A 20,163-nucleotide genomic window follows, 5' to 3' on the forward strand; every position below is an offset into this window, starting at 1 on the left:
TAGACAGAGCATTAAGAGAATCCAATTCCAGAAATATTATTTTTATTGTTTATTTTTCAATGAAACGATACTTGGTGAGGAGTCAGGTTTATAATTGTGAATAAGGTTTTTACAGGTTAATGTTGATTTTTCTTCTTTCTATATATAGTTCTTGAATTTTTTGTTTTTCTTTTTTTTGTTCAGAATACATTATAGAATTAAGATTCTAAAATGGCAAGCCTGTATGAATAAGTAAATAAATAAATTGATATGATCACTAATTAGACAAATTGCAAGGGCAATAATACTTACGATTCAAGAACAAACAAAATTTCCTTTGAATTTAAAACGATCTTTGACTTCTTGATAATTTCCCTTTCTTCTCCGTAAAATTTTACCAATATGGCAACGTCGCAAGCGTCTCCCTACCTCGTCTCGTCAGTTCCTGCGGAGAACTCAGTCAGTGAGAGTGCGTTGTAGATGGCACAAGCCAAGCGGGTTTGCTGCTCCCGTGGCAGCGTAAACGGGGTGGCTTTGCTCAAGGACCCGAGTCCTTGCAGCCCCGACACCCTTTTAGACATCACGGCGAAAAAAGTGGCTGAAACTATTCCGTTTCAACGTATAGAGGAACGTTATGACCGTATACCCGAACCCGTACAGAGACGTATAATTTTTTGGTCGTTTCCGAGGAACGAACGTGATATTTGTATGTACTCTTCGTTGTCTCAAGTGCCCCCAGTGAATTCGAGTGCCGAGCCGCAGAATTTGTCTTTCTGCAAAGGATTAAAACTGCTCGAGACCGGTTGTGTGGATAACGTCTTGCAAGTTGGTGAGTTTTCGTTTTTCGTTACCCTCGTAAGCGCACGTATTCGTAATCGGGCTGAATTTGATGATTCAGTGGGGTAGGAGTATTGAATATCTGTCAGTTTGAATTTATCGGATGCATCTTGTATGCGGTGTACTGATCTCGGTCGGCTTCGATGTTTGGGTTTCTTATACTGTTTATCATGGCCATTCATAATCGTACAATATGAAGATTAGTCGAATTTTTAACTGGTGATTCTTCGATACAATACGAATTAGCGGATAACCTCGAATAATATGAATGTAATACTAATTACACATAATGATTATTATTGAAGGGGTTGATTATTTTCTACTGCTGAATCAATATTTGTTAATAATGTATTTAATGATACAAAATAAACATTTTGCAATTATTGTTGACAAACTAACAAAGTTATGAAATTAATTTCGCTTATTTTGATTACAACACATATTTTCGTTGGGATTCAAGTTTTAAACGAATATATTTCTCCTTTCGTTTTATTCTTCCTGATCAAATGTCATATTCGATAATTCTTCAAAGAAATTTGTATAACAGATGACACAGTTTTTCTCAAACAAAACTCGAAAGAGTCTAATGTGAGTACTTTCAGATAACAATTCGTATAGAGATAGGTATGTGGGTACTGACAGTCGAGTACATATTAAAATTCCAGTTGGTGTTCAGTATTATATTAAAAGACAACTTACTTGTATTAGGTATACCCTCGGTATACTATCATTTCAAAAGGGTGTGAAATAGGTGTCATCAGAATTAATCATTTAATGTTCTCTGCTATGGGGTAAAAGATTAGAAGCTTTCTTAGAAGTTTCTTTTTCGGAACAATCGAATTCTAACCATAAAAACTCCAAAATAGGTATTCTGTTTCAAGGATTGGTGTCCTGTTTTATTTATTACTGTTTTCTTCGTGAGCTAAAACACGTTTGTCGAAAATCTGAAACACTATTTTTATGGTTTTCGAACCTTTTTGAATGTTTTTGGGTGGAACATCTGAAATGGATCCCACATATTTATTTTTATTATACTATTGTAGTTTTCTTGAGACCGTTTTGTAATAATGTGGTAAATTCACACAAAAAAAATTATAAATAAAAAAATCGGTGCTCGGAGAGCAGTGGGCACAGCAGCAAAATCGATATCGATCTGGTATTTGAGAAATGCAGATTTTCTGTTAATGTTTATAATACTATTTATTCGTCCTATTGATGAGGAGAAAATATCATTTACTTCAGCTAAAAGTTGATTTGGTTCGAGGATAATGACATTGTATTGTTGTGGAAATGCTAGTTGGGATTTTTCGAACTGGTGCGTTATTTGTGCTAACATCTGTCATTGAACTTTGATAGGATCTAGAGTTTGATTGCATTTACTTAAATAAAAAATTCTACAGTTTTTTTCATACCTATTTTAGGCATATTTTGTTTGAAATATTGCACAATAAAATTATCTTATTATCTTATTGGAAATTAACAACTTAAATACCTACTTCATCTTGAATTACTAGAATTTCTAAATAGGGATTGGATATTTCAACAGTAAACTGTCACTTTTGTATTCAATTGTCATTTTTCGGAGAACCAAATCAGTCAAATTTAAATAGGAAATAATAGTTCTCATTCCTACTAATTTCATTAAAAGAAGTGTGATATTACGATCGAAACATTTCAATTTATTATTTTTGAAATGTAAAGCGTGCAAAATTGTCGATTTCCAACCTTCCTGAAATGTTCACAGTTCACGATCTCATATCTGCAGTTTTCGTAATTGAAGCCATCTTGAATTTAATTTTCCGAATAACTCGAAAAATATCGATTTCATCTAATTGAAACTAAGTTTCAATCAATTTAATGCGTATTTTTCCACGACTTATATATTTATTAGAAAAAAAAATCTTATTTTATGACAATTTCGTTTCCAATATTTCGCCATTTTCGATTTATGAGTAAGACGTCACTTTGACATGTCAAAATTAGTAAACATTTAGATTCATAGAAGAATATTCGAATCAGATGTTAAATGACATCTAACACAAATATTGAGAAAAAAACATCATAATTGTTGAAAATCTCGAGGTTCAGAAAATTTTCGAAGTGTTCATTGATATTTTCAACTATTACTGAAGGGTTGCGTTAAAGCAATGAAAACCAAAATTAAGCAGCGATTGTAGTTGTCTTTACCTATTCGACATGTTCATAAATAACTGTTTTCTTTAAAACGAATAGATGTTTCATATTCAAAATGAATATAAGTAAAGCCCACTGAGATCCTTAAAATACACCTTTGTATTCAATTGTCATTTTTCCGAAAATCAAATAAGTCAAATTTAAACAAGAAATGATAGTTTATATCACAACTAATTCCATTAAAAGAAGCGTGATATTACGGTAGAAAAATTCAAATTATTATTTTTGAAATGTGAAGCGTACAAAATTGTCAATTTCCAACCCCTCTGAAATGTTCACAGTTAACGATCTAAAATCTGCAGGTTTTCGTAATCGAAGCCATCTTGAATTTAATTTTTCCAATAACTCGAGAAATATCGATTCCATCTAATCGAAAGTAAGTTTTGCAATTTCTTGAGTATTTTTCTACCAAAAATATCCATATTAGAAAGAAAAATCTTATTTTTCTAAAAATTGCGTATCCAATATGTCGCCATTTTCGATCAATGACTGAGACGTCACTTTTACATGTCAAAATTAGTTAACATTTTGATTCATAGAAGAATATTCGAATGTGAAATGAAATCTAACATATGAATTAGGCAAAAACATCATAATTGATGGAAATCTCGAGATTCAGAAAGTTTTCAAATTTTTCATTGATATTTCCAATATAAAAAACAATATATATTTGGGTTTTAAAACCCAAATTAAGCAGCGTTTGTAGTCTATACCTATTCATCCTGTTCATAAATAACTGTTTTGTTAAACCGAATCGATGTTTCATATTCGAAATAAAAGCCAACTTAGATCCTGATACGAAGAAAGCGAAATATATATGTAATTGAAATTAGGGCTCACGAAGACTCATTGTTGACCGATGTAATTGATACAATCATCCCCACCCCGTTCAAATCAATAAGAATATCCCTGCATATTGCAACCGATGCGCACTAGTTTTCTGTGATCATCTGGCTACGACCGTTCCCACCTTGGGAACAGAAAGCTAGGCAAAACGTGACTTCCTGCGCTCCCTACGTCTAAATTCGATACTTGCTCCATGTCACAGCCGAGCGCAAACACGGCCTCTATTTGTTTTTTCCAGTTGTGTAAATGGAAATACGGCCGCACACTCGACCGAAACGGCGTACGGAATAATACTAGGAAATTTTGGACAGGGCCGAAGCTGAGGATTGATCCCGAACGAATTTTAAAATAAGGATTTATGCCGGATGAACTTAAGCCTAACCTTAACGAAACATAACTATATTTACTCAGAATTCAGAAATATCGCCAGCTGTCATAATTATATACTCAGAATTCAGTCAACTGTCAAATATTAGTTATGTTTAATACTTTACAGTTGACATTATTGTCAAATTTTAAAAATGATTAATACTTGGCAATTTCAAACATTGAGACTTCTTAAATAGGGGTTACTTTACAAATACAGGGTCTCCATACATAAAGGATTGTCACATCCTAGTTGCCTTCAAATTATCCTTATTTTGACGCTTCAAATAATAGTATATTCTGAAACAAGTTGTAGAATGGGCTCCTATTCCAACAAGAATGCGAAATTCGAGTGTTGGAATAGGAGCCCATTCTGCAACGAGTATTAGACGCGAGATTAGACGATATTTTCTCTACTTCAGTCAAGTTTTGTGAAATATTGTCGAAATTAAAAGAAAAATTCAGATTATATATCCTAGTGACTTGTATAGCGTCTCTACGCAGTTGGTGTGACTGTTACGAAAATTGACAGATTACAGAATTTGAATATGAATCGTTAGGGCCAGTTGCACCATTTGCCTAATCGTTGATTAAAAATTTAAACATTGATTACTTTCTGATTTCTCTTGCACCATCTGTCAAATGACGTTTAATGTGGCCTAATCACCGATTACACTAAACAGGAAAATTTGGACGTTTATTTTTCCGATTAGTTATGTTTAATATTTTACAGTTGACATTATTGTCAAATTTTAAAAATAAATAATACTTGGCAATTGCAAACATTGAGACTTCTTAAATAGGGGTTACTTTACAAATATAGGGTCTCCATACTTAAAGGATTGCTACATCCTAGTTGCCTTCAAATTATCCTTATTTTGACGCTTCAAATACTAGTATATTCTGAAACAAGTTGTAGAATGGGCTCCTATTCCAACAAGAATGCCAAATTCGAGTGTTGGAATAGGAGCCCATTCTGCAACGAGTATTAGACGCGAGATTAGACGATATTTTCTCTATTTTAGTCAAGTTTTGTGAAATATTGTCGAAAAATTCAGATTATTTTTCTAGTGACTTGTATAGCGTATCTACGCAGTTGGTGTGACTGTTACGAAAATTGACAGATTACAGAATTTGAATATGAATCGTTAGGGTCAGTTGCACCATTTGCCTAATCGTTGATTATTTTTCCGATTAGTTTTAAACAGGGTTCTGCGCATAGACCTAATATCAATTTGATAAGAGGCGCAACTCAAAACGTCAAAACATATGACATATTACATAACCATAAATATTATGTCTTTATGGACATAACCTGATGGTGTCACATTATATGTTTCTCTGTTTGGTTTTGTGAGGAATTTCAAAATTGAAATATGGATTCTGATTCAGATCGTGAATTATCATTCAATGACAATTTATAATAATAATTTGTAATTTATTTTATTTTTGTCACCACAAGAACAGAGAACATTATACTAGAATATTGAAATTCCTGATTTTTCTATGATCACCGTCGATATTTTGAAATGTTGCCAAACATATCTCATGTTTAGCGAAACATCGATTATTATCAAACGGTGCAATCGGTAGAAATTATAATCATCGATTAGTACTAAACATTGATTAGGTAAACAGCGTTTATTTTTTGAATGGTGCAATTGGCCCTTAAACAAGGTTCTGCACATAGATCTAATATCAATTTGATATAATGTCTATGGTTCTGCACAACTCAAAACGTCAAAACATATTACTTATTAAATAACCATAAACATTAAGTCTTTATGGACATAACCTGATGGTGTCACATTATATGTTTCTGTGTTTGGTTTTGTGAGGAATTTCAAAATTGAAATATGGATTCTGATTAAGATCGTGAATTATTCAATGACAATTTATAATGATAATTTATGATTTATTTCAACTTTGTCACCACAAGAACAGAGAACATTATAATAGAAAATTGAAATTCCTGATTTTTCTATGATCACCGTCGATATTTTGAAATGTTGCCAAACATATCTCATGTTTAGCTAAACATCAAAGGTGCAATCGGTAGAAAGTATAATCATCGATTAGTACTAAACATTGATTAGGTAAACAGCGTTCATTTTTTGAATGGTGCAATTGGCCCTAAGTTTCGAATTTTGAAACAATTTACAATAACATATTAAATTGGTGAATTATGTCTTATCGAAATCGATTTATCGCCACCAGAATTGAGAGATATTGCGAATAATGTTGCAAATCATTTCAATATATATCCAAATTATATTATATTGACAATTATTGACGTTTGTTGAAATTTGATAAGTGCATACAGGGTAGTCTAACGAAAAGTTAAGATCTCGATTTTCCAACATCCCTCATCCCTTTGCGAAGAGCGGAAAAGTTGTTCCACCTCGAATCAGAAATTGACGGGTCCGAGCGATTTTCTTATTTTTTAATTTTAAAGGCGGAAAATCGTGTAGTAAAGTTTTCGTTGGTCCACGCTGTATATATTCAGTGTTAAATTTCATTTGAATTTCGGTTCAAATTCCTCAAAATATGTACTTTGAAAATAAAGAAAAAAGTTTTTTAATCATAGCACCCTCGATAGCACTTTTCCTCAACAAGATATTCAACTCAAATTCGGCAAAGATATTACAATATAAAGTGTTCATCATGTGTTGAAAAAATTCAAACAAATCTCGTAATCTTCAGGAAAATCCAAATTATTATAAAGATCCAGTTAGTAAGATGTGATGAATTTATCATCACAAAGTATGATACAAGAAACAAACTGTATCTCAAAAACAAATCGTTTGCGGGCCCATGTTTGAAGGATTTTTTATTCTTAAAATTATCCAAGGAATTTTTTTTTTGTACCTACAATTTAGGAATTTATTAAATTATTATGCAGCAACTCGAGCAGCAAATCGAAATAGGTTATGGGACATGATTGATTGAGCCCATTTTTGTGATTATCGAGTAAGTGGAAATATTTTTTGTTACTTGGACAATTCATCAGATGTGCTATAGGAGACAGAATAATTCGGCATTAATAAGGGAAGTATAAAAGATGTGTTCGTGCAGGTAAATCGTTAGGAGACTTAAAAGTAAATCATTTGTTGGGAAGGGGGGAGGTTATTATAGAAACGTAATAGTCCTTTAATGATCTACATTATAGTAGCTTAACTGAACAAACATCGAAAAGAATGGAATTAGGTTCTTCTTATTTCAAGAGAACACAAAAGACGCATTAAATTATTGTGGTTGTTGAATTTTGATTGATTAAAATAAAAAAAAACCTGAATCGATGGAGGATTAAGTTTAGATGTCACTCAACTCGTATATTTCTATCTCTCATTCCTTTTCAGTACTCTACACTCAAAGAATAAACCCCCCTATATGCGGGTATCAGATAATTATTCGTTATATACAAAGGCATTTAAGACTTTCAGACGATAATAGGATCAACTTTTCTTCATTTTTCCCAATTATTTTTTAACATTTTACATTTTCATTAATTGCAATAAGTAATTATTGCAAATCAATGAATTACTGTTACTAGCATCATTATTATACTCCATAAAGTACTATTTTCAATGGTTCTATAGTCAGAAGAATTTTTTTTCATATCATTGATTTGGAATCAATAAACCTATTTAAAATTTGCATTTTTTTTCCGTTGATGGCCTATAGTGCCAAGCTATTTATTCTGTAGCAGCATGAAAAGGTAGCAGATGACCTACCCTTTATGCATACCACATACGAGTTTCTTTCACGTCTTCAACAATAATCTTTCCCTTTATGTTGAACACATTATCATTGGTTATTCATGCCAGCTGTGCGACAGAAGTGCATTTCTCAATAATATAAGCTCTTCGGTGTGGGAACTGGTTGAATTTTTTTCGAGTTGCTTCAAGGAATGCCTCCAAAGATTATACATTGAAAAAAGAAATAGCCCTTAAGATGGGTTTTATTTATTTTTCCCGAACTAATGCAGCAAAAAACATATTTGGTTTGAGTCTTGCTACTAAGGAGCTCTAACTACTACACTAAATATACTACAGAAATTTCAAGAGGATGCGTTTCAAATCTTGCTTTTAACTTTTTCTTAACTCTATATTTTCCATTTTTGATGAGAAGCTTCCAAATTGAAATGCATAGAGTATTTTTAGTATAATACATTTGAGTTTTTTGCCTTTAAATTCGAAAATATTGAGGTAGTAAAAAGTTCTGAAATTTAGGCTGTTTGAGACACCCCATTAAAGCTAGCAGCACCACTTTGGAATTTTTGATTAATTTGAGGCTAATTTATTAATCTATTGATAAATATTTGGTTTTTCAATTATGGAAGAAATAGCGGATTCTACTAGCTCAACGTTAAGCTAGCAGAATCAACAATGCTAATCGATCTTTTGTGTACCATTTCATTATAGCATTTGGGATCAGGTTCGAATCCAATGCCAAATTTCTGAATTTACGTTTTATAAAAAAGATCCTGCTAGCTTGACCGTTGAACTAGCAGTACCAGCCCAATAAAAAAATACCTTAGAATAAATTCACTTACATATCAATTTTAGGCTTCATTCAAAATAATTAATTACCTTCTTACGAAAATTTTTGCTCCTCAGTTGAACGTGATATCAAAGGTTTTGCTAGAGTCTCCATGTTAGGTTCATATTGCCAAATTATTGAGAAAAACGAACATCAAGGGTGAGGTTTCAAACGTAAGCCTAAAATGATGGTGCAATCAGATTTTTCATGTACCGGGTTTTTCACCATAATTTAATTCCCCCTTTAACTTTGTTACTAAAAGTTACAAAAAATTTTTTTCTACAACAGTTTCTCGAAATCGACTAGTGTTTTTTAAAATGATTTCACAAAACGAAATATATTCAGAGTGGGCAACATATTGATTGCAACTTCATTTTTCCGCTTCTGTGTAGTGCATATTCGATGAATAGTTTCATTTAATGACAAACGTATGTCATATATCGTTGTTAACGAGATAACTCAAAAAAGAGCATATTGAATTATCGCAGCCTTCCACTTGAAAACTGATTACTTAGCTTGACAGGTGGTTCTTAAAATTTAAAACTCTGTGATACTCAGAATAAGAGAGATAGGCCGAACATATGTTCATATCAGGGGAAAAAGAGTTAGTCAAATATAGAAAAATATACAGGGTGTTCCATTTGAAAAAATGAAATTGCAATCGATATGTTGCCTACTCTGTATATATTTCCTTTTGTGAAATCATTTTAAAAAACATTAGTCGATTTCGTGAAACTTTTGTAGAAAACATATTTTTGTACCTCTTTCAGTAACAAAGTTGAAGGGGGTGTCAAATTATGGTGAAAAACCCGGTACATTCGATTTGCATTTGGTATTGCCAATTTAGGGTGATATCTCGTTAAAATGAAGAACAAAAAATGAGTAATATGATAATAAAATAGCCTCAATAGAGCCTAAAATTACTATGTAAGAGAATTTCTTTTAAGGTGTTTCTTTATTGGGTAGGATTCTGCCAGCTTAACAGTAGAACTAGCAGGATTTATCCCACAATTGAAGAACAAAACATTTTTCAGTAGGGTAATGAATTAGCCTAAAATTAAACAAAAAAAAATTCCATAGTGGTTCTACCAGCTTTTATGTGGTGTTTGAGAAACACCTGACTGAAATTTCCACAGTCAATTCACAAGAGTTTTTACAAATAACAAGAGTAGTTTCGAATTCCATAGCTTTTGCTTTGTTAGTTGCGGTGAAAATAAATAAAATCTATCTCAAGGATCGCATTTTTGAAAGGCTATTAACCACCAATTCTGGGACACCCTATATCGTGAACCGACGATAATTCTTACGGTTTCTTCAGAGTATATCCTCACCTCACATATTGGTATACCAAGCAGACACCGAATGAAATTAATATTTTTATGCACCATGGTTACACAATCCACCTTGAACCGATCCTCGAACCGTAGATTAAAATGTTTATATACCGTTCTCTCCTCTACAGGTAAAACCGGCCTAGGTGGTGGCCATTTCATTTATTTATTCTGTTCGTTTCCTTTCTTTCTACCTCAATCAACAGCACAGAAACGGTGAACAAAAGAGTCCTTGTCTTCGGCAGTGTGCAGCAGGCAGAATTCGATCTTTTTTTGGTTGGTTCTTCTTTGTGCCTCGCTATAATAACACTCCTCGGTATTCTATGAGCTTTATTCTGATGTTGAAAAGTATAAGTCATGATGATGATATCATTGATTTTTGTAACAATTCAACCCATAGTTTTTGAACAATATCAACAATATAAGTCTTAGTTGACTATTGGATTCCATTCCAATATGTTAGCTTTGAAAATTTCAATGTGGGCTATTTTTTATTTTATACAATTCCAAAGGTAGGTATTTTTTTCAAAAATACCAAGTCGATCAAATTGATAGTAGAGTTGATGTGAAAGTTCAATATCTCAGAAACCTTTTTGTTATAAAATTTATGATATTGAATTAATAAAAATTAAAAACAAGTATGAAGCATATGAAAGCGCAATATCACGGATTTAGAATCTAAGCTCCTGTATGCTTTTATAGAATATGTAAGAATTGAATTTTTCGTGATAAATTTCGAGAATAAAAAGGTACCTAGATTAAGAAGAACGTAATTCTTCCCGACTATTCCTCAGAATTACGTATTTAATTGAAAAACCTTTTATGTCCGTTTTTAATTAATGACAATGGAGAAACCCATGAAAATAGATCCTTTTAGATAAGATTAACTTCGACCAGTAAAAATAGAAGATAGTTGGTGGGACTTTAGAGGTTAAGCCAAACTTTGAAATATAGTCCATTACGAGTTCTTTGTAGAAACCGAAAATGTTCTCAAGTTAATAATACATTAGGCTTTTGCAATTAGTGCTGTCGAAAATGCTATAAGAATTCACTTTCGATTACCTATACTATTGAGTAGTTTTTCCTGAAATTTTGGCCCTTTTCTAACGAACATATCGAAAGGCTCCATTCATATGTCAGGATAATCGAAATTCGGTACTTGGAGATTTGGAATTTTTATGTTTACACTGATGTCTGAAATAGTTTTGGGTGGAAGTTTCGAAGTCATATTTTTCTCAACAATACTGACCGGAAAGAGTTCAAATTAAGAAGTTGTTTGTGAAATTACTCGAAAATTTGTGTGGAATTTAGGTAGTGAGAACTTACTTTTAAGAATAAAGAAGATGACGATCCAGCTTGCATCTACTGCAATTCATTATTTTCAACGTTTGTCAGAAAATGGATCTTTTTCATTTTTGTCCTCAAGATCCAAGTCATCAAACACATTTTTTTTTGCATTTCTGTTTAAAACTTTGCTTTTGTGGTGAGATTTACTGTATTGAACCACCCTAGAAGACAAATTTAGATAATATAGGACGTGAACATATTATGATATTCGATTGAAGGTCTTTACTACTGGCGTCTATTTTCGAAATTAAATGCGCATTAAGAATAAAGTAATGAATTTCGTTAGTTTTTGTTGATAAAGAGATAAAGCCTTACGTTTTTTATGCAAATTCTTAAATCGAATATGTAGAAAACACACTGAACTATTTTTCGTGACGCGATCGTTCTAAGGTTTCAACTGACACTATTTTCACACTCAGGCACTGCACGCGATTACGTCAATTTTGAAGAACCGAGGCGGGAAATTTGAACGTGTATCAACCCTCCCAAGTCTCCCCTATTCGCTTTTATTAATATCAAAATGAAACTTCTTATTGGGAGACAAATGTGCACATAGAAAACAAAATTGTATACAGTTCTGAGGTCTCCAAGAGTGCATGCAAGGGTGAATTCACGTCAGCTCTGTCTTCATTTAGAATGAGGCAACCTCAGATCAGACTCTGAGACAGGAAAAAGATTTTTTTCGATAAATTAGTATAGCCCTTGAGACATATCGTTTTCTCATCCCAAATAAGAAACCCGCCGTCCGTTTAATTCCCGTCACACCCTGTAGATTACCCACGTCCCAGCAAACAGCATCCAATAACGCCGTACGTATCGAGGACCGTATAATTTCCAGCCATCCAACTCATTAATTTAACGGACCTGTCCGCCCAATCCCCCAGTCCGGTCCATGGCGGAGACCACGGAACGCACCCCCATCATTTTGGGCCAAAGGAAGCCGCTACTCTTTTTTTCTGGGGCCCGTATTCATCGATCCAATTTGGCCAGCGTCATCACGGCCTGTACTTAAAACGGAATCGAAGACGTCCAAAATTGGCCGACACACACTCATTTTCTGGGTAACTTATTAATATCCAAGGTTTTCGGTGGATTTTACGCTATAACTGCCGATCGTTACAGACGCCGGTCTAGGGATGGCCAAGGGAAAGAAAACTATCGATATATTTATATGGTATCGATATTGTCTGACACTATCGAAATGTATCTGAATTGGAGGTACAAATGAAAAAGAAAGATTCCTTGGTTAATTTTAAGGTTTCCCCATAGAGTAATAAATATTTATTTATAGAAGAAGTATACGCAATTTTTACATGTCTCCAACATGGTTAGATTACGTTCTCTTATTGTGATATATTTTCAAATTCACAATTTTACTATATCGTTATGAATGTATATTATATCGAATGAAATATATTGATTCGAGTAATTTCCGATTAAATATGCAAATTTTAATATTTGGAATCCGATATTTTTCCTAATTGTCGAATTTATAGTATACACCATATTTATTATTTTCTGTATCGAGCAGCTGAAATCCAAGGTTTGGCAACTTTTGCTCTCCTATTGGTGAATTTCTGATATATTTAGGTATTTATTTCAATATATTTTGAGTTAATATGAAACGTTGATTCACTATAGGACATAAGAAGAGCGTTCTTGTGGAGAAACTCGCGAATTTTGTGAAATATCCCATCACTGATATGTTTTCATTTCCGCACGCTTCATGTCAAATTTGATAGTTCATGTTAGGAACAAAATTTGTTTACTGAAAATGACATATGCTCCCTTTATATATGTTTTTAACGCTGAGGTTTTCTCAAATTCGTTTTCTATTTAGGGGATTCCACTCGGGAACTCAGAACCCCTTCGAGCTAGAAAAAAACAAAAAACGAATGCCACATTTTCGGGCTCGATTTTTGGAAGAATTAATTTAGGTAGAACCGCAACTTTATGAATTCATCTGTTTTCAAGCTATAAGAGAAAATTGGAAAATTTCATTTTATTTATTATTGGTGCTATTAACATGAAACAAAAACATCCTACAGGCACTTGTGGTGATAGAATCCGTAGGTAAATTTTTTTATTTCTTGTTGACGTTAGTTTTGTAGTTATAATACAAACTTGTGTTTTTTTTAATGTAAACCATTTTCTACAACAAATAAATTCGTATTTTTGCTTTCCAAAAATATATAACATGGATATATAAACTTCTTATCAAACTATAAAAATCATCAAAAGTTTCAGTTTTACACGGCAAATCAACCTAGTACCCATCCATAATAATCTGTGAACTTCATCAACATAGTCGATGACCACCAATGTTTCCGGTTTTTTTCAAATTGATAAATTTTGTTCTTTAAATGTGACCAAAATCTAACGATGTTAAATCCGGAGTCCTTAGTGGCCACTGAATATTTTAATTCTCTGAATTTCCCAGATTATTATAGTTAAGAATTTGGTTGATTTGCCGTGTGAAACTGAAACTTTTGATGATTTTTATAGTTTAATAAAAAATGTATATATCATGTTATAGTTTTTTGAAAAAGGAAAAATTAAGTGATTTTGTTTGTTATAGAAATTGTTATGGTTTATATTTAAAAAATACAAGTATGTATAACTTTAAAAAAAATGGCAATAAAAAATAAATAAATGGAATTGGTGAATTTCCCATAGTTACGTCGTATTGATAAGTGGATATACCTTTGACGGCGTGGTATAATCGTTTTGGTGTTTCGCCTCCTGCCATATTGCGATCATTTCCATAGTAACTTTCTGGAACGTTCGCCAAAAAGTAAAAGTCAAGCTCAGTGTAATGTAATTGAATTATCAAAATGCGGTGCTTTGTTTATAGTTATTGATATTATTCGTTATATAATCGTAACGAATACCACTCGAGCATAGACAATATATTTCGATAAGACGAACCTCTTCACTCGACGTAGTTCGCGAAACACCACTCGAGCTGTGCTCTCGTGATGTTTCGGGAACTACGTCTCGTGAATCGGTGTATAATCGAATATTGTCTATGCTCTTGTGATATTATCTCCTCCTGAAGTTCTGCCCCACAATTAGGAAACACCCTGTACATATATCGAATATCGATAGTAACGGAATTGAAAAGATCGACGTTATTTATCGACAATTTGCTGAAAAAGTATCGATGAAAATTGGCCATCCCTATTTTCGGTCGATTTTTACGTTAACAGACGATCGTTACAGACGACCGTCTGCAGCCTGCGGGCGGACATTTGCGGTAGACGTGGCGGAAATGCCGCCACGCCACGGAATCCGATACGATACATATCCTCCATCTTTTGCGGTACGCGAGAGATATACCGGCTATTGGATATTTCCTGAAAATCACGGACGGCTGTTCTGGGACGGCAAGCGCTCGGTTAAGCGGAGCCTAACGTTCTCATGCGGGGTTTGGGATTGTTGACTTTCGAGAGGAGGTTTGAAGGTTGATTCGTATCCGATGATAATATGGATTATGGGAGCCAGTTCCCAGAGTCTCGTCAGACTTGGATTATTTTTTGAGCGGTCGTTCCGAGAACATAATTTTGTCATGATGACGGTGTTCTGTGGTACTGATCTTGGCTGGCCCGGCCGTAAAAAAGGTAACTCTCGAACGGAACGACCTTTAAACAAGAAATTTGCAGTATAGATTCGCATCTTGACAGCCTTGGTTGAGATCGTTAACGTGTATCGGTTGTCCCAAATTAGTAGTTTAGTGAGGAGATCACAGAATCCCTTTAAGCTAGAAAAAATGAGTGGCACATTTTAGGGCTCCATTTTTGAGGGAATCAATTTGGTGGAAACCGCAACCTCATAAATTCAACAGTTTTCAAGCTATAAGAGAAAATTGGAAGAGATTACGTCATTGATGACGTCATCCATTACATATTCCAATATGGAGTTGTGTAACATGTGACTCCCAATATGAAGATCTTTCAATAACCTGCTCAGTGGAACAAATTATTGTAGGATCTACTCATATAAAGTGAACATAAATATGTTTATTTGTTTTATTTTCATATTATATCATTTTTGAAACTCTACTATATACACTGTGTCCGTAAAGTATGGAACAAATTCATTTTTAGTTAAAAAAACCATTTTGAGAAATAATGCTGAAACACGTCGATTTTTGATTTACCGTATTTTAAAATAATAATCTAATATACAGGGTGAATTACTTTCGAGTAATGACGTCACCGTATTTTCTTTTAATATGGAATACCCCCATTATGTCTCCATTTTCCAATTACCCTAGCTGAGCTGATTTCAAAACTGTATCACATGTTGATTCCAATTGGTACAGGGTGGACAAAAATACAATAGTTTTGTGTGTGCTCATAAAGTAACGCGTAACATTCTTTATTAGTTGAATTAACAATATAATCAAAAATACTTATTGTCTAGCGGCAATTGATTTGAATGTCTGCAGTTTGTTACATTTTTAGATTAATAAAAATGTATAAAAATAAGAAATAATTTCTTTCATATTCTGTCTGCTAGACCACAAAATACCAAACTTGTTTGGAAACAGCTCATTTTTATTAATCTAAAAATGTAACAAACTACAGGGTGTTACATTCAAACCAATTGCCGCTGGATAATAAGTATTTTTGATTATTATCAAAAATAGTTGAATTAACAATATTTTGTTAATTCAACTAATAAGGAATGTTACGCGTTACTTTATGAGCACGGACAAAACTATTGCATTTTTGTCCACCCTGTACCAATTGGAATCAACATGTGATACATTTTTGGAATCAGCTCAGCTAGAGTAATCGGATATTTGAGACAAAATGGGGGTGTTCCATATAAAGAAATCACGGTGACGTCATTACTCGAAAGTAATTCATCCTGTATATTAGATTATTATTTTAAAATACGGTAAATTAAAATAAAAATCTACGTGTTTCAAGATTATTTCTTGAAATGGTCTGTTTTGCTAAAAATGAATTTGTTCCATACTTTACGCACACAGTGTATATGATGGCTATTAAAATTGCAATAAATTCTCAATCTAATGACCTTCAGCAATAATGCAATGAGAAAGACGGACTATCCACTATTTTTGAGATTTTCCAATATTCATAATTTCATGTCGCATGCGCTCCTTCAGCTGATGTTCTAAATTGTCCGGTCGATTTGGATACAAATAGCTTTCAAAATAAAAAAGCCCAACGACGTCAGGTGTGGATACCTGTGAGTAAATTTCGATGTTGTACTACCAGTTTCAGATTTATCAATACAGATCTTAGCTCAAGATGCCCTTGGATAAATCTGATTACTGCGTTTTCTGAGGAATACCATAATATTCAAAAACACTCAAATCGTTGCACAATGACAACTAAATCAATTGCTCGAAAGGATCTCGATTGGACAATCGTTTTAGTCTTTACTTATTCAATGCAAATCCCTTACATCCTAGATAGAGAATAGTGGCTGAGTACATCATATCCCAACGTATCTATGACAAGGTCTTCCAAAATGATTAGCTTATTATCAATATGAGACAAACACAACACACTTTCGAATAAATATCGTTAAGTATGTTATACCTACAAATGAAATAGGTAATTGGGACTTGCTTATCCAGGTAGATATGCGCTCGTTCGTGCGTATTGCTAAATCAAAAATGTACCTACTGATCTCATACTCCGCAAATTTTGCAGCGAGAATGATACCGGCAAAAAAAATATACCGAGAAATACTGTGTTGCAGTTCTAGATAAGTTGCTACACGATATCGATAGAATCGAATAGACTTCATTAGTTATAATCGGATATCGTTCCATTTTTTTCCTAGAAGTTGATATAATATATATTACGAAACGAAATGATCTCACAAGGTATATTATAATAGTTGTGCATGCAACAAGTGTGTAAAATTTTTTCAAGATTAGAAAAAATATAGTAACTTCACACATGAATGTTCATAATAATTATTATTTGATTTGATTTTTGTAACTTTTGGACCGTTGATATTTGGTTACTATTAATTTGAAGAATGTTGAGGTAATTAGTGTGGTTAAGAAATTATCAGGTATATCCTCTTCTCAACTTGAAATTAGGAGCTTTTGAGCTCGGTAATTTATGTGCCAATTGTGCCCTAAATACAGTTATGTGTTCTTCAAAGGTGCAATTGATGAACTAACTAGCGCTCGAAAGCTTTTAACTTCACGTTAGTGCCTTCCTCATTTTTTTTCGATATTCTACAGTACTCCGCTTCTCATTCAGCAAAGTTGATGTTATAACGCCGGAAACTAACTTCAGATAAAATTTCATAAGCAGGTATATTCTCTATTTCAACGAGGAAATATTTCAGGAACGAGATTGATTCGATGTATGTATGTACTATTCCAGCTCTAAGGGATGTTTTTTTTTGCGATATTTATGGGGAAATGACAACAACGATATAAGAATACATTAACCTGAATTTATAACCCCTTCTCGGATTTCTGATTACATTTATCATCATCATAAGCATGAGAAGGAGTTTTATTGAAGTTATTGGACTCATTGAAGAAGTTTACCAATTCTGAAATACGTTTTAACAAAATGTATGACTCTAAGGAATCTACTGTTTCAAAATTAATAAATTCCACCTGGTGAAATCATTACTTGTTAAATGCTATTTGTGAACACTTATCGAAAATTCCAACACAATTTCCGCCGATGAATTAAATTTTAAATCTCAAATTTAGCTAGTAATCTAAAACAACATACGTAATATTTCTGAAGTCTCAACAATTATTGAAAATCTTCCAGAAAATTCCCTCAGTTCCCCTCTCTTGATACGCGCACTCGTAGCCGATTCATCGGCGACCAATCACGTACGATGAATTGACAAATTACTGCCTCGTTGCAAATTCTAGTACCGTAACATGAATTGAAACGTGTGAAATCGTTGCAATATTCTGATATTTATTTGAAATCGAAGTAATCTCAAATTAATTTTGGACTGCCCTTCATATTGTCAGAATTTATATCTACCAACATAATTCGATATATAGTAACGAAGAGTCTAATGGTAATGGCAGTGAAAGAAGGCGGTATGACAAATGGTACCGTCAAGTTGAAACGAAACAACAACTAAATGCGACCATTTTTTCCTTTTATGAAGCAATCAAGTTGAGTATGGGTCATATTATTCAAGCGTACAATTTTTAACCAACGCAAGTAAAATTTTGCTTCTTCTGATCCCCCGGTTGACTTATAAGGATTAAAATATTTGGATGTTCCCTTTCCCTTTTTGAAAAATTCCATAATTAATTTCCACAAAAAATAGAGCCTCATATCTTCAGTACGAGACATGAAGCATTAAATAAATCATGACAGTCATTCAAATCTCACAACAGAACTTATCAGATGGACCCAGGGAGACTTCTAGAGGTATACTTCTTCATTCCGTCACTATCAAGGTTCACAGGTCACTTTCAAGCAGACGAGGAATGCAGTGCTATCTGTGGTCAAAATTAATATAAATTGCCGGCTGGAAACTGGATTGACTAAAACTTGACGTCGTGCATTTGAACGAAGTTGAATGTGTATTGTTCCTTTGTTATGAAGATATAGTGGTTTATTATTTCCAGTTCTTAGTGAACCTTTGGGAGCGGGTAATTCCAGAAATATAACACGAGTTTTTATACGAGGCGAAATAGAGATTATGAATTCCCCGAAACAATAAACAAATATCTGAGGTAATGTCAACGAAACTGACTAATCTTGGCATATGTGTTTTAGTGGTTGAAAAATACGAGGAGAAATGTGGAAAACATTAAATATTTGAACTCATCAGGAACACAGGGATTCACAATCAACATTCATTTTATTTCCAAAAATTATTAGTAATTGGATATATTCAAAATTGTCAGGGACATATTTAAGTCATGTGGCAAATGTGTTCTTTGTGCGTAGTTTTATTTCATACATTTTTTGGAAAATATATTTATTTTTATTTCAGTTTCGTGAAGAGAATTTGTTGAAGCTTCTTAAAATTAATGGGCAATCTGAAATGTAAAATTTTCAAGTAAGCTGTTATTAGGCTCATGAGACATTGAGGAAACATCAATATGTTAACTAGTATAGGTACCTATTGTTATATAAACATGATTGTTAAGTGTTGAGAATATTTGCTTTAAATGCAAACCACAGAATAAGTTCATTACAAAATTGTTCAGTGAAAGACGAAGAGAGAGAGAGTTTTTAAATAATTGATCCTAAGTATTAACTTCCACACATAAACTCAAGGTCCAAAAATTTGATCGATATTCTGAATGAAAGTGCTATTGATTTACTTCCACGGATAACCATATATTTTAGGTGTACAACTTTGCTGTAGCGATAAGTGGTAGTCGCAATGAATATATCGCAGATGTCATACAATAATCTTAGGTATTTGATACATAACGTCATCGAAATATTAGTCGTTTTGAGTCTGCATCATAGTTATTCTCGATTAAACATGTCAGCCTACGAGCTAAATTCTTGTCATTTGCGGGAGGTTTTAAATTTCTGCTTTAATATGTAATCTGCGGCTGAGGCTCATCGAATGTTCTCATAAACCTATGGTGAGGCCGCTATTAGTGAAAGAACGTGCCGAGAGTGATTTCAATGCTTCAAAAACGGTGATATTGACATCGAAGACCAGCATGGCGGTGGAAGAGAGAAGCTTTTCGAAGATACAGGATTGGAAGCATTACTTG

The 20,163-nt window shown here is 33.2% G+C and overlaps 1 protein-coding gene across 3 annotated transcripts in view; it reads left to right on the top strand.

The window, feature by feature from the left end:
- The first annotated feature begins 437 nt into the window (after window positions 1-437).
- The window catches only part of LOC123671333 (zinc finger SWIM domain-containing protein 4-like), a 128,434-nt gene continuing 108,708 nt past the window's right edge, over window positions 438-20,163 (top strand). For all 3 annotated transcript variants that reach the window (XR_006746077.1, XM_045605096.1, XM_045605098.1), the window contains exon 1: window positions 438-808. Coding sequence is in view for 2 of the 3 variants with exons in the window: in XM_045605096.1 (XP_045461052.1) it covers window positions 460-808 (349 nt within the window). In the remaining variant the exon portion in view is untranslated. The remainder of the gene's footprint in view (window positions 809-20,163) is intronic.

This window comes from Harmonia axyridis, chromosome 1, assembly GCF_914767665.1.
Source record: "Harmonia axyridis chromosome 1, icHarAxyr1.1, whole genome shotgun sequence".
Lineage (NCBI taxonomy): Eukaryota > Metazoa > Arthropoda > Insecta > Coleoptera > Coccinellidae > Harmonia > Harmonia axyridis.